The sequence below is a fragment of the Oratosquilla oratoria genome, chromosome 16, assembly GCF_046742065.1.
Source record: "Oratosquilla oratoria isolate Oo_2021 chromosome 16, ASM4674206v1, whole genome shotgun sequence".
NCBI classification, from domain to species: domain Eukaryota; kingdom Metazoa; phylum Arthropoda; class Malacostraca; order Stomatopoda; family Squillidae; genus Oratosquilla; species Oratosquilla oratoria.
In genome coordinates, this window is record NC_134792.1 from 63,900,745 (window position 1) to 63,917,354 (window position 16,610).

General features: G+C 39.6%; 1 protein-coding gene across 6 annotated transcripts in view; it reads left to right on the plus strand.

The window, feature by feature from the left end:
- Positions 1-16,610, plus strand: part of kug (FAT atypical cadherin kugelei) — a 406,977-nt gene that overhangs the window by 324,333 nt on the left and 66,034 nt on the right. For all 6 annotated transcript variants that reach the window (XM_076200002.1, XM_076200001.1, XM_076199999.1 and 3 more), the window contains 8 exons: positions 300-452; positions 6,762-6,981; positions 7,262-7,401; positions 13,443-13,684; positions 14,119-14,363; positions 15,190-15,376; positions 15,842-16,073; positions 16,291-16,543. In XM_076200002.1, coding sequence (XP_076056117.1) covers positions 300-452; positions 6,762-6,981; positions 7,262-7,401; positions 13,443-13,684; positions 14,119-14,363; positions 15,190-15,376; positions 15,842-16,073; positions 16,291-16,543 — 1,672 coding nt within the window. The remainder of the gene's footprint in view (positions 1-299; positions 453-6,761; positions 6,982-7,261; positions 7,402-13,442; positions 13,685-14,118; positions 14,364-15,189; positions 15,377-15,841; positions 16,074-16,290; positions 16,544-16,610) is intronic.

Here is a 16,610-nt window from a genome sequence, read left to right on the forward strand (position 1 = left end):
CCATTTCACTCCCACCCATTCCACTCCCATCCACCACACTCTCCTCCCTCTCAGTTTAACAAATACACTAACAATACTGTATCATAACCATTGTATACATTTGAGGCACTTATTATCTTTTGTTTTTATTCATATTGTGTTTGTTTATTTATTTCCATCTCAAAATTGTGTATTTTGATTAGATTTCCTACCATCCCTTGCACATAGATTGGGCCAATTTTCTTGTGTCTAATTTTAACATCATTGTGGTCTTTTCCCTCTCTTTGCAATGTGCGGAACAATTGGATGCAACCCTGCAGGTGGTAGCCAAGGACGAGGATGATGGGGACAATGGTGATGTCACCTACTCCATTGATACCAAGGAGTGGCAGGGCATCTTCAAGATCGACTCGAAAACTGGCGTCATCTTTGCCATGGAACCTCTTGAACCTCAACATGAATATGAGCTAACGGTAGGTTCTTATTGTTGGGTAGTTTGTATGATTATGTGTATCCATAGTGTCTCAGTTTGTGTTCTGCCATTCTCTCTCTCCCTCTCTTGTTTTCTATCTTATCTTCTCTTTATCTTGTTTCTCTCTCTCTCACTCTCATTTTCTTTATCTCTTTCTTTGGTTTCTCTCTCTCTCTCTCTCTCTCACTCTCTCTCATTTTCTTTATCTCTGTCTTTGGTTTTTCTCTCTCTTGTTTTCTATCTGTTTAGTTTTCTCTCTCTCTCTCTCTCTCTCTCTCTCTTTATTTCTCTCTTATTTTCTTTCCTTCTCTTGTTTTCTCATTCTCTCTTGTTTTCTTCCTCTCTCTTGTGCTGTCTCTCTCTCTGTCTCTCTTTCTCTCTCTCTCTCTCTCTCTTTAACCATTGCAGTTACAAGTATAATTTCAAGTATATTTTCATCATTGTGGTTGATAAGATGAAAATCTGTGTATAGGGAACCATTTAATATCTGTAAATACAAGTGTATATATGTGTTGTGTGTGTGCATATATATATGTATATATATATATACACGTGTGTGAATATGTAAATACTGTATATATATGCATTAAGCTCATCATAAAGTCTAGATACAAAAAGTCACACAAAAGTAAATTGCAGAAATAAATTTTGTTGACTTGCCGAGGTGAAATTTACAATTTTCTTTTATTTTGTCTAAGTATTGAATTTGGTTACACTTTCATATTTTTGAGTTATCATACTTTCATAGAAATTACAAATACATTTATTTGCAATGAAGTTACATTACTCTGATTTTCTTTGGTCTACCAGTCAGAAGGATGTGGAACAATCAAGCATTTTTATTACTATAATGCTCATGATTTCATGCCTGTCCAACCATTTCATTGGCATCTCAGCATTCAGGTCATCCTTCTGCACTGGAACAGTATGGACACAGACTTGGCCTGGCAAAAGACTCCAGGTATCTCAAATGTAAACACCACACAGAAGATCCTGAGTTCCTCATTCTACACTGCCCAACCCTATCCAGACAACACTAAATATCACCTCTGAGTGATGCATAGGCCAAACCTATGGCCATGACCAGTTACCTGGGAACTACAGGTGTCCTCCAAGAGACCTGGGATAATAGATTGATTGATTGATCATTCCACTGTTTGGTTTAGCCCTTCATGACCATAACACTCCTTAAAGATATCAGTTTTGAATGATTCAACTCAGGGCCTGATCCCATGTTGATGGGGAAGGCTGTCTCAGTTAACCCTTTAAGAACACTGACACCTCCAGTATTTCAATTTACCAGATGCAAGATAATTTTACTCAGTTGAGGTCAGGACCCTTTACTGGCGGCCTTCCAGTGTTGTGACAAGACTCTTTAATATGAGTTTAGTGTATGCTTGTAATTACATTAGCATATCAATGGTATTTAGTATAGACAGAAAGTGTTATATTAACATTCACAAAATTCAACAATATTGGAAAATATTCTTAGATTTCATTGGCTATTTATCAAAAATAGAAATAACCTGGCACCAGATACCAATCCCACTAGATGCAACCATCACAGAGAACAGCACACTACACTTACTCTTTCCAAACAGCAACAGAATAGATTCAAGTTACTTATGAGCTGAACTGGTAGCTGTGGCTGGTTTCAAGGTGGTCATGGGTCTTCTGTAGGAGAGAATCAGGGTAACAGATTGACTGGTCAAGTATATAATTAGATCAATGACCATACAACATAGCAAAGACATTCAACTGTTGTGGCTGGGACCACAGGTTTTGCTGATATATGGCAAGGTTATAGAGTATCAACCTATCATGCCACATGTCAGTCATTTAAGTGCCTCAGCATACTTTGTAATAGAGCACAGAAGTCTGTTTTAGATATCCACTCTAATGCTTCCCTGTATGTCAGTTTTCTCAGAAAATGTTGTGTAGAGTCCCTAGATTGTTGACAACAAGCAACATAGTGTTGATGCAGTGAGTGGCGAAGGTTTTAGTGTTGTCACGTGGGGCATTCACTGGATAGGGTATGTTTGGATACATGTAAAGGTGAGCATCAAAGGTGCCTGCATATGTGGGTAGACTATGCACACACTCACCAGTCTTGGTATTCAAGTTGCTGAAGATCACATAGTGTCCACAGTGGCCATCATGGTCCTGCATGACAAACTGTATAAGGCTGCAGTATGATGAGTCAGCAGCTCAAACATAAACTCTAATAGCACCTACTGCATGCATACCAAGCGTAGTCACACTTGATCCACCATACTTGTGTCCACAGATAGTATCCTGGCATATGGTATATGTTATACAACTTCCACCATATGTTGTACAGTTTCCACCATATGATGTATAATTTCCACCTACCATATCAATGTCTGTTGCTGCTTATACTATTCTTATGATACATATCCAAGGAGAAAAGTGTGTTAACTCTTTTATATTATTCGAGTCCATTCATATTGCATATAGTAAGTTAAAGCCCTTGTACTGTGTTCTTTTCATTTCTTAGATTTTGCTCCTTCAGTATTCCAAGACATTTTCTATGGCTTTGCACTTGATGTATAGATGGACAGACCAGATTCCAGTTATGAATGATGCCACTATTATGGCATACTTTTTTCCTCAAATGCCCAGCCATACTAGGACTAACAGTAGGTACCTGCAAGATGTATATTAGAATCAAGTCCCTGCTGTGTGCTTCAAAACCCATCAACATCCTCAGATCTTCCTGAAAATGTAACCCTAAAAGATTGCTCAGATTTTGAACTGGGCTCAGAATTTCACTGTCAACTTTGTATTTTCTCAATCTCACATTAGTAGAGCTGACCATTAGTGGCTGCTCCCCTCCTAATATTATAAGCTAGACATAGAACATCTACATTAATACAACACAGTGTTTCTTCCCAGAGAGATCTATGGGAGGACCTGAGAACTGTTGTCATTTACTGTGAGTCTACAGGTTTCCAGCAGAGGAACTAAAGTAAACAATTATTATCCAGCCACACTAGACATTTTACATTCTTGGATGTTCTCTAGTTTCTGTGTACCTAAATCTCTTCTAATCAACACATTAAGACAGACAGCCTTCTTAATATGTGTTCATGAGATGGTCCCAATTTCTCCAGCTTCAGTGTTATATGTAGCATACTATCATGAATTCCTTCAGAGTCTACCTCAACAAGTATGGGTTACTTCGCCTCACATTGCCCGAGACTACAATGACTATGGATATTTTACATCTTCACCTGTTAAAATCTCCTCTTCATCAGGTATACTGAATAACATTAGCATGGTCACATGCTCTTGTTTATCCAATTCCTCCTGGAAAAATTGTTGCTGCTTGACTATGCTTACCTGCTGATCCATCTGGATTTAAATTACGGCTAATTTGCTATCAGGGCATAAGAAGGTCTGACAGGAGGACTCCAGCCAGAGCCTTAGTAACTAGGTCATTAAATGTGTGTAATTGTTGTACAAATGAGAATAAAAGGGATGAGATTGGTAGTTTGTGAGAAAAAGATGGATATGTTAGCGTTAAGTGAGACTAAGTTAAAGAGGACAGGCAATTTTGAGTTTAGGAGAATGGTGGGATCTGGAATGATGAGTGAGTGAAGGAGGGAAGAAGTGGCTCTATTGGTATGTAACAAGATAGAAAAATGTATGATGGAGTGAAGTGTCTATGAGGATAATGTGGCCAAAGGTGAAAAAGGAGTTTTGTGAGTGCATACTATCCTGATTGTATGAAAAGTGGGAAGGAAAGGGATATATATTATATATATATATATATATATATATATATATATATATATAAGTTTGAGTGAGTGTCTAGAGAGTTGTGGAAAGAATATAAATGTAGTGATGTTGGAGGATCTCAGAGCTAGGGTAGATGAGCTAATAGATGGAGTAATAGGGAAATTGTGGGTGTCAGATAATAATTATAGTAAAGAGATAATATTGGAGATTATTTAGAGAGTTATAATAATGAATACTGTTTAGAAAGAGATCCAAGCATAAGTATATGTGGGAATGGGTGGTCAAGGAAAGGATAGTTGATAGGGCATTAATGAACTGTAGTGGTACTAAAGGGAGGACTGGAAGAGTTATGGATGTTCATGTTTTAAGGGGAGAGAGTGGGGAATTGTTTGGGGATTATCAAATGCCTTGTTTATGGTAATAGATACCATTCTGGTGGGGTTTTCTTGTTGAATACCTACAGCATTTGATGGGAGATGTTTGTGAGCAGTGTGCTGCTGAAGTCAACTTCTTTGAATCCACATTGGTTAGGGGAGGTTGGTAATTTTGTAGTAATTCTTCCTGCTAACAATCTTTCCATCCATTTGGATGTGGTTGATAGTAGAGAAATCAATCTGATGCAGGGTTATCTGGAGGTTTGCGAGGTGAAACTAGAGAAGCATATGAGAGGTACAGGAAGAAGAGAGGAGAAGCAAACATTTTATGCCTCAGCTGAGCAAAACCAGGTGCTATATTTGCCATTTTTCATGCAGCTATTGCAGGTCATCATGCTCAGATGCCAAAATACACATCAAAACATTTTTTTTTTTAAGATTATTAAAGTGAGAGCATTACCTGTGCAAGTCATCAATTGTGTAAACTATGGTGCAACAGTTTCTATATCACATTTAAATGATGTACAGGCAGCTCTCAACATTGCAGAGTATGTAGCAAGAAATAAAGGTCAACTTTTTGTGATAAGAGCAGTACCAATTCACTCACAGTATAATGGTATGTGGTGTGGGATACTGTATTCCTAAGATCTGTTGGAAGAATTATTATTATATATATGTTTTTTCTATCATCAGTGTTTTACTATTGCACTCATAACTTTTTGTCCTAGTCCCCTATCATCATAGTATATATGTTGCCATAATACACAACTTTCTCCTTTTCTTTCTTGTTTTCACCCTCATATCTACTTTTGAAGCAGCATCTCCATTTATTGTGAGATTGAATTTGCACCAATTCTGAAAGAATATGATTAGTAGATCTGGCATAGACATACTGTATGTGTACATCCCATAGTATGTGCAGTACAAAAATGACTAATATAAAAAATGCACAGATAATAAAAAAAAATCTTCAGTAGATCAAACTTAAACAAATTTATTTATATGCACATTCCAGGTCATGTTTATTGCCAAAGTGATCAAGATAAAAGCCTTTATATTTGTTTATTGGACAAAGGGCAGCTTCTGTAGGGCCAAGGAAACTTACCAGTCCAGCAGAACTTGTATATTTGTGCAGAGACTTTAAGGAGACTATGACAAAATTCTTTGGATTCTTTAGATAGCTGGATCAAATTCTCTTGAAAATGGCTGTCAGGAAGACCTTCACAGAATGATTTAGGAACTTGCACTGATCACCATCAGTGTTGTTCATATGATCTCTGAGGGGATTCAATTCAGATCCTTTCATTTCAGTTGAACCTTTTTTAAAATACATTCCAAACTTGTTTCTGCAATGATGACATAGCAGGTAAAACTTTGTCAACTATAACATGATTGCAGGCTGGTGGGAAGGCAATGACACAACAGTTATAGTAGAATACATCAACATAAATACTAGCTTATTAATTTTGTAGGTCTCGACTTAAAAAGAGAGAGAGATAGAAATACTGCTTGAATGTAGCAGATTTTAAAAAATGGGGAAACACAGTCCCTGCCAATTATTTGCCTCTTGCAGGTGTTTTGGTGAATAGGTTTTAAATGATATTTCAAATCTAGGTAGAAATATATTGCCACTCTTTTATTTCACTCACAAAAAAAATATTTGGTGACAACAGACACTGAAAACAAGGTACTCTAATGCTCCTAACATTCTTTTAGCAAGAATAGGTTCCTGAAATGTGTTTATGAAGTGAAGAAGGCCTTTCCACAATGGTAAACAAGTCTCATTACATTGACTCATTAACATGGACCATTTTCACAGCCTTATCGTCTTGTATTTTGCATTGATCTTTTTCTATTTATCCATACATGTGCAGTAAGTTTATTTGACATTCTCTGGCTTGTATGCTTCTCTTAAGATCCAGCTTCTTTTGCAGTGCCAACATAATTTTTCATGATGGATCTTTCCATCTACACTGATGAAGTAATATTTTTTGCAGAGTTGGAATAATGTCATAAATTATCAGAAATTGTAATAGGAAATAAAGTACCATTTCCTTTCAACATCCTGCCAATTTTTTTATCAATCTTAGCATGAAGGACAGGTCGTCTCGAAAGGAGATTTTAAAGTATGTTTGATCCCAAAGGTCTTACAACAAACATAATTGATCTTACAGGTGTTTGCGGTGGACAACGGTCGACCACAACGTTCAAGCACCAGCCTGGTCCTGATCAGTACTGTGTCAGTTCCCACTTCATCTCCACATGCCCCTGTACTCCAGGGGGGCACCTCCACTATCGAGGCTAATGTTCTTGAAAGTGACCCAATTGGCCATCATGTGATGATAATTGAAGCTAAGGATGAGGATGGAGATGAATTGTGGTTTGACATTGTGGGTACGTAATTTGGTTAGCATATTATAATCTTCACTCCCTCAAGAAGCCATAGAGCACAACTAGTCAGGAATAAAACTCAGACATGGACCTATGTTTTCTTCATATATCATTCTCAGAAAGATGAATAGTCAGTAAATGCTAGATTTAAAAATAACCAAGTTTGAGCATGTTAGTCACATATTTAAGTGATCGAGGTCAGAAATAAAAGGTTATGCATACAGATTTAGAGAAAGGTGTAAAATTGATTTAATTATTAAACTGGTTCCAATTCTTATTTCAGCTGGTAACGAGGGCCAGGTATTCACACTAGGTCGCAGTACAGGTGCTGTCCTGCTGGCAGGAACCCTTGATGCAGAAACAAAAGAAAAGTACAACCTCACTGTTACAGTTACTGATGGTGTCCACATCACATATTGCCAGGTGAGTCTGTTGATATATATATATGTATACAGTACTACCTCTCATTAATGGACATAAATTAGCTGTGTTTTTGGTGCTGTTGTTTAGTGCTGTGCAATCACTATGCCACCCAAAAACCACTCCAAATCAACGGATTATTCACATCAACTGACACTGTTACCCCCCTTTTAGTCCGTTAATGAGAGGTAGTACTGTATATATATATATATATATATATATATAAGAACATAAGAAATAAAGGAGACTGCAAAAGACCATAAGGCCTACACTAGGCAGCTCCATATCCATCACCACCTGTCATCCCCCATCCATAAAGTTGTCTAATCGAAAGCCCGGACTAATTGGGGGGAAGGGTGGTCCGGTCATGCCAAAAGTCCGGTCATCAAAAATATCGCCTTAACACCCGTAGATTTTCGTAGCGGTATACGCATAGGTAATGTATGATATGGCATAGAAACACATAAGAATAATACTCTAACACTGTAATAATAACAATACTGTAATGATAATACTATATTACTAATAATTCTGTAATAACTGTAATACAGGCATGTATTTTTTTATTACGTACACTGTAAATATCGGAAGATATGCACGCGGGACAGTGGTGGCAGCCAGGGTTGCCGCGTTTTCTACACTACTGTGTAGAATGGGAGTGTTGCCCTACCGGGGCATACATTTTTCTCGGGCGTGTGCAGACTTTCATAGCAAGACATACTTGTCAAACTTTGACAAAATGTTGGTTCTAGTTTTTTTATTCTTGAATGTATATAAGGCCCCCATGCCCTAACATATTCAGTACGATATAAAATTATTATTTTTTTATATTATTATTGCTAAAAGAAAGCTGAAACTTTAGCGTAGAATTTTTTTCTACACAGTAAAAACGTATCTTTTGGGGTATGATATTTTATAAGTAACACAATTACCAATAAAAGTCATATTTTGATGTACCATTTATTATTTGATAACTAGTTCTATGATTTTTAAACAAAAGTTTTTGAATGTTTTTAACAGCCCGCTGATATGTAGAAAAAATTTCCTCGTGTCCTTGTGCAGTTGCCACATGCCGCTATTTTACTACATTTTGGTACAAAATTCTACAAAATGGCAGCCCTGGTGGCGGCTTGACTGGGCCGGGTTTGAGTACACGTGTACGGCCGTCGCTGCCACGTACCGGACAAATAGGGAACTTTGCTTGAAAAGTCCGCCCTTTGTTCATTTTGACCGGTCATACGAGGGTCCAGGCATTCGGGGTCCGGGCTTTCGAGGTTCGACTGTATATATATATGTATATATATATATATATATATATGTATTCTGTCTACCCTATCGAAAGCCTTTTCCAGATCCATAAAAGCCCAAAAAACATCCTTCCCCTTTCCTATAGCTTTCTCACATATTTGTCTTACCACAAAGATCTGATCTACACAACCTCTACCCGTCCTAAATCCACACTGTTCCTCACCAATTACTCCCTCTGTTCCTCTCCTAATCCTCTCAATCAAGATCCTCCCATAAGCCTTCCCAACTACACTTAACAAGCTAATCCCTCTGAAACTACTACATTCACACTTGTCCCCTTTTCCCTTGTAAAGTGGAACTATACAGGCACTCCTCCAGTCCTCCGACACTCTACCCTCTCTCCAGCAAACATTAGATAACCTCACCAGCCAGTCCACCATCACTGTACCTCCTTTTTTTAGACATTCTGCATGGCATCCATCCAGACCAGGTGCCTTACCTGCTTTCATCATCTTAACTGCTGCCTTCACTTCATCCTTCCTTATTTCTCCTCCATTTTCCTCACTCATCACTCTCATTTTCTTAGCATTTCCCACTGCAACTATCTTTCCCTCCCTATCCTCCTTCACATTTAGCAACTCCCTAAAATATTCTGCCCATCTTCCCCTTACTGCCTTCTCTTCCATTATCATCTCTCCATCTGCACCTTTTACCTTTTCTTCTCTACTTGACTTGCCTCCTCTTCCTTTCTTAATTTCTTTCCAAAACATATTTTTATTACTTTCAAAATTTTCTGTCATACTCTTACCCCACTTCACATCTGCTCTCCTCTTTGCCTCCTTTACCTTTTGCTTTACTTCTCTTTTCTTTTCTATGTACCTCTCATATGACTCCCTCGTCCTATTTTGTAACCAATCTGTGAAAGCTCGCTTCTTCTCTTCTACAACCTTCTTTGTTTCCTCATCCCACCATTCACTACCCTTCCTTCTATTTCCTCCTGTCCTTCTTGTTCCACACACCATCTTTGCACACTTTGTGACTCCCTCCTTGAACCATCCCCATTCCTCCTCCACACCTACCTCTACTCTATCCTTCACTCCCTCCCACTCCTCCTTCAGCTTCTTCTTGTACTCCTTCTCCTTTTCCTTTTTCATTTAAGGAGTTCACTCTAAGCACCTCCCTACCTTTTGTCCCTTTTTCTCCATCTGTCCTCCACTCTCAACTTACCTTCCACCAAAAAATGATCTGATATTCCCCCACCCTCTCCCCTTAGCACATGTACATCCTTAACTCTTCCTATCCTAATCCTATTTACCACTACATAATCCATCAACGCTCTATCTACCACCCATCCACCACCCTCTCCCATGTGTACTTATGTTTGACTTTCTTCCGAAACACTGTATTTGCTATCATCAACTATCTTTCTAGACACATTTCCACCACCAACTCTCCACTACGATTCTTTCCTGGAACTCCACATTTCCCCACCACTCCATCAATTGGACCATTTCCTACCCTAGCATTAAGGTCTCCCAGTACTATTACATTGACATTTCTCCCTAAATCCTCTATGCACTCATTTAAATCTATCCAAAAGGCCTCCCTTTCTTCTATACTCTTCTCACTGCCAGGCCCATATGCACTTACAAAGACCCACATCTCCTTTCCCAGTTTCACCTTCATCCACATTATCCTTGAGGAAACCTCCTTCCACTCCACTACACATTTACCTATCTCTTCACTTACTAGAATAGCCGCCCCTTCCCTACCTCGCCCTCTCTTCACTCCTGATAACCTCCCACTTACACTCCCAAACTTACACTCACCCTTCCCTTTCAACTTAGTTTCACTCAAAGCCAACACACCCATCTTTCTTCTCACAAACATACTACCTATCTCTTCCCTTTTACTCTCATCTGTACCACATCCACGCACATTAAAAGAAACAAACCATAAGGTGCTGGTTGGAAAACTCCCAGACCCTCTTATGCCTTTACTTTTTCATTTAGGAATGTCCCCTGTGGGGCTACAAGGAGAAGGATGCCTAGTCCCAATCCCCGTCCCTTTCTTCTCGCCTCTTACGATCCAAGTGGAAATACTTGGTGGGAGGTAATGTAGATATATGGGATAGGAGGAAAGCTTCTAGGAGCTGTCAAGAGTTTTTATGATAGTAGTAGAGCTTGTGTCAGGATTAGAAATGGAGAGAGAGTGAGTGGTTCGAGGTAAAGGTGGGACTTTCTCAATGATGCGTTATGTCGCCCTGGCTGTTCAACTTATACATGGATGGGGTGGTGCGAGAGGTAAATGCAAGGGTAGTGGGTCAGGGATTGGAGATGGTTAAAGAAAATGGAGAAAAGTGGTAGGTGAGCCAGTTGTTGTTTGCTGACGACACTGCGCTTGTGGCAGGATCGGAGGAGGGATTGAAGAAGTTGGTGACAGAGTTTGGGAGAGTATGTGATACAAGAAAGCTAAAGATAAATGTGGGTAAAAGTAAGGTGATGAGATGTACAAGGGGTGAAAGTGGTAGTAGACTGGAAGTGAGCATTAAGGGAGAGCGACTGGAGGAGGTGGATAGTTTTAGATACTTGGGTGCAAATGTGGCAGGAAAAGGTGGAGGTAGAATGTAGATTGAGAGAAGTGAGTAAATGCCTTGGTGGATTGAAGAGTGTAATGAGGAATAGACATTTGGGAATGGATGCTAAGAGGAGAATGTATGAAGGAGTGATTGTGCCAACAGCACTGTATGGGGCAGAAACATGGAACATAAGAGAGGAAGAGAGAAGGAGTTTGAATGTGTTTGAGATGAGGTGTCTGAGAAGTATGATGGGGGTTACTAGGCTAGATAGAGTGAGAAATGAGGAGGTGAGGAGGAGAACAGGGGTGGAAAGGGAGTTGGGAGATAGGGTTGATGAGAGAGTATTAGGATGGTTTGGACACATGGAAAGAATGAGTGAAGAAAGACTAGTAAAAGAGGTATGGAAGGCAGATGTGGAGGGAGTGAACATGAGGGGATGTTCTAGGATGAGGTGGATGGATGGGGTGAAGGGGGCTTTGGGGAAGAGGGGAATATCTGTTGAGGAAGGACGGGAGAGGACAGAGGACAGGGGTGAATGGAGAATGGTTGTATATGGATGATGATGTGATGCATGAGGTGGAATGGGGGGTGGGGGTTGAGGTAGTATGTGTGAGCAAAATTTGAGGCAGCCCAAAGGGATTTCTCCCCATCTTCTCCTTTTATGCATGGGGGGACAGCGAGGGGGGGTTGCCGATTTAATGAAGCGGCCTTGCTGTGGATGTGCTGTGTCTTCCGACACTACCTCTGACCCAGGGCAGTGGACAAGGCGCAGGGATGACCCGTCATCCAGGAGGTGCTAAGATAAGAGGGAGGGTGGAGGGGTGTGGAGTGTATTCAGGGATGGAATGGGTGGGAATGATTTTATGCCTTTTCCTTTTTGGCTACCTCCCTTGTAAGGGGGAAAAAGCCTTAGTATATGCATGTGTATATATATATATATATATATATATATATATATATATATATATATATATATATATATATATATATATATATATATATATATGAGAGAGAGAAATTTGCTAGTAACAGGGACATCAATCTGATCATTTTTATGACAGTCGCATACAGGATTCGAACCCACTGCTTTCGGCCACCTGTAAGATCACCTGTTGGTGTAGTGGATTAAGGCTCTGTGAAGGTGATCTTACGGGTGGCCAAAAGCAGTGGGTTTGAATCCTACATGCAACTCTCAAAAAATTATCATATACATATACATATATATATACATATACATATATATACATATATAAATATATATTATATATATATGAGGCCCCGCATGGAGAAGTGTCCCATGCGACACAATGGCCGGTTTGGAGTTACGCACATATAACACTATTTTGGCCCTTCTACTTCAATCCGAGCATGTTGGAAAGGACAAAACGTGACTTGCAATATGGTCGAAACGCTCCTAAAACAAAGTGGTAAAACCTCACACTCGCTCGGCCGGCGCAGCAAGTCGAGACTTGGCGTGGAGTAGTGTGGCAAGCACCCGGCCGCGGTGTTGTCAAGGTCAAACTCATGCCATCCAGAAGAGCCTACAGTCCAGACTTCTTTGACCTGTCCACAGTCAACCTCCCCGTGAAGTACCAATATGACAGGTTGTTCACGAGGGAGAAGATCACTGACCTACAGTACCTGACTGACAAGTTCATCGCCCAGGCCGATAATCGTCAACGGTGGCGGGACCTGTTGCTTCGGCAGCAGGACCTCCGCAACCAAGGTGCTCTGGTGTCCTCTGACAGCGAATACGATGCTGATGACCCAGATAACATAAACTTGGAGTACGATAGTGTGCCGGCTCCTAACATGGCCTAGCATCTAGGTCATCTGGTTTTGTTGGTTGTTTGTTTGTTTGTCTACATGTTGTTTTTGTTTTGATCTCTCTGTAACTTACATCAGTGGTTTTGTCTTGAAAAATACATTAAAACAATGTTTTCATTATGCTCGTAGCTTCAATGACAACAAAGTTATTCATGTTTTACATTTCCAAAACTTTGGAAGCGATTTCTGGCATTTTAAAAATTGGCGCACGGGACACTTCTCCACGCGGGGCCTCATATATATATATATATATATATATATATATATATTTCCAGAGGCAGTGAGTAAGGAAAAGAAAATATTATAGGATTGTAGTTCCAGTCATCAATTAATTCGTGACTAGGAAATGATTTAGTACAGTGTCTGATGATTCCATCTATCTTTTCTTCAGCTGCTGATTACAGTAATGGATGTAAACGACAACCGGCCAACCTTCTCACAGCCTATCTATGAAGTTGAGCTGAGTGAGAACACAAACCCAGGAACAACAGTTTTTGTCCTTCATGCCTCAGACCTGGACAGTGACCAACACCTCACCTTCTCCCTTGTCAACACAGCCCACGTGGCCTCCTCCTCCAAGTTCCGTATCAATCCAACCACAGGAGATGTGGTGCTCTTTGAGGCCTTGGACAGGTGAGTAGGAATTTCCTCAACATTCAGCATTTGTCCTCGCGGGACAAGGTACCTTACACATGTGTACTGCTCAACTGCCATATGAAAGTATCCATGATGGAACTGCAGGAGAGCAATTTCTCAGTTTCTATCAGTTTCTGGTATTATAATTTTTGTGTACCATTTTTCATAGTGCCTTGTATCATATGCACATATTTATATAAATGTATCTTTGCACATGTGTATGTGTACACATGTTCACATGCACCCCAGCAAATCCTCCACCTACACCCACCCACTCATTTCCCCACACACGCACACACAACACAAGGAGTAGGAGATGGGATGCAATGAGCATTGCTCCTTTCCTGTATACTGTACTACAGTTAGGTAAATATACATGCATAACATACAACACACACACCAGAATGTCAATTTTCTTTTGTACATTGCAGAGAACTTCAGGAAGAACACATTTTGACAGTAGGTGTGAAGGACCGTATCACACCAACAAAGAGTAATTATGCCCGCCTGATATTTCGGGTTCGTGACTACAATGACCATGTTCCTCAGTTCTTAGCCTCAACATACAATGGCACTGTCCTTGAAACCTCACCCCTCGGGTCCAGCATTGTGCAGGTCATGGCTGTGGACCGTGACAAGGGCATCAATGGGCAGGTCACATACTCCATCGTATCAGGTAAGAGGAACAAATGGTTGCTTTTGAATATATCATGAAAATAAACAGTGTCACTTATCTGCATTTTCTCCATTTTTCTTTGGACTTACTCATTATTTATCTATACAATGCTTGTGATATTTTTCCTTTAATCCTTATTCTGCTAGCATCTCATAAATCTGCCGGGCCTTTCTCATTGGGATATTTTGCAAAATATAAACAAACCTCCTTCACCATGTAACTCCTAAACTACCGATTAGAAAGACGTAAATGAGGTACCAATAGAAAGTATCTTAACCCTGGAATAGTAACATTGTCAATATCACATGCCTACTTGAGATGTCCAGAATCCCAGACAAGCTTTGGTGGTAGAAATATACATATAGGAATGGTAAAAAGTTTATTTAAAAAAAAAAATCACTTAAATTAGATGCCTAATAGATCACCAAACAATCTCAGACAGACCATCAAACTTAATATTTCACCACCAAACTTAATATTTCACCATCAGACTTAATATTTCACCAATAAGTTTAGCCATAGAATCAAACTACCCTAGATGTAACCAACCCATTGAAGACAGTGAGCACATCATCTTACACTGCCCTACACTAAGAATCCCTAGACAACACCATATTTATTCCCAGACTGACCTATGGGGCCACCTGGTGGCCATTACTGGTTACCTGGGATCCATAGGTCTCCTGCAAGAGACACCAGGGGCTTTGGATTGATTGATTGACTTCCACCCCTGATTTACCATCTTCCATCCTTTCCCTCCTCCACAACTTTTACACATTCCACTTCATACTGATCTCACTCCATTTCCCTTTTTCTGCTCCTACAGGAAATATCGGAGGTGTATTTAGTCTCAACAGCATGACAGGTCTGGTGACCCTGACAAGGCCAGTGGAGCGTCAGGTGATGCCTGAATATTGGCTGGCTATCAGAGGCAGTGACGGGGGATCACCACCACGTCACTCCCACGTCAATGTCAACATCCTGGTCAAAATGGCTCAGGGAGCTCCTCCAAGGTACGTTTTATCATTGTTGTAACTCGGTGATTTTTCTTATTTTGAGCTCCACACACACACATACACACACATCCATTGCTTTTAGATTACTTCAGTTGCATATATTTACCCTGAACTAACCACCATATGTAAAAGTAGACACAGCATATGCTTCATATATTTCTCTCAATGTTTCCATTTATATTTTTTATTTCTCTATACTATATATTATATATATATATATATATATATATATATATATGTATATATATTGTGTGTGCATTTATACAGCCATATGAGCATGCTTTCACAGTGCTAAAAAGATTAACTGAATCAGGAATTAAAAAATCACACAGATGTCTGAATTGAACTAATGTTACAAGGATTGCTCAAACCTGTATAACACTTTAGGAAATAACTTTGTAATTTTATGCTTAGAAAATCTTACTATAATAAGCACATGTCCTTTTGTCCTTTTACCTTTAGGTTCCTGCGAAGTGAGTATGTTCTTGAGGTCAGTGAAAATGCAAGGGTTGGCCAGTATCTTTGCACCTTAGAAGTTGAAAGTCACCTTGGAGTTGTCTACTCACTATTTGGAGACCCAGGTCGCTCACTGCCTTTCAACCTCAACCCAGCATCAGGCACTATCAGTCTAGATGCACCATTGGACTATGAAGAACAGAAGTCATACAATATCAGTGTTGTTGCTACTTCAATGGTAAGTTTTACTTTCATTTCTGGTAGTTATTATTGGTGTCAGAACATGAAGATCTATAGGTATAATTAAAATTGTCTTTAGATCCCACATCCTTAAACAATGTAGTGATCTTTTCCTCCTGCCTTTTTCCTGTCTGTTATTTCTTTGCTTTTTATTTCCATTAGTTGACACCACTGCAGTCCTAAATAACCATGCCTTTCTTTCCCTTATCCAACAGAGTGGTCTGGAGTCTATGTGCCTAGTCATAATTAATATCCTGGACGAGAATGACAATCCCCCATATTTTACGCAAGAGAACTATCAGGGCCACATAAGTGAGGCTGCATCCTTCAATTCTGTTGTGTTGATGGAAAATAATTCTCCCTTGGTCATCACAGCTAAGGATAAGGATGCTGAGCAGAATGCTAATCTGGTGTTCACCATTCTTGACCAAGAGGCCAGAACCTTCTTTGCTATCGACTCTTCAACAGGTTTGCTCCTCAAATTAGTTTTTACAATTAGACAGCTAGTCTGGAATGTAGAAACTGTTGCTGATTA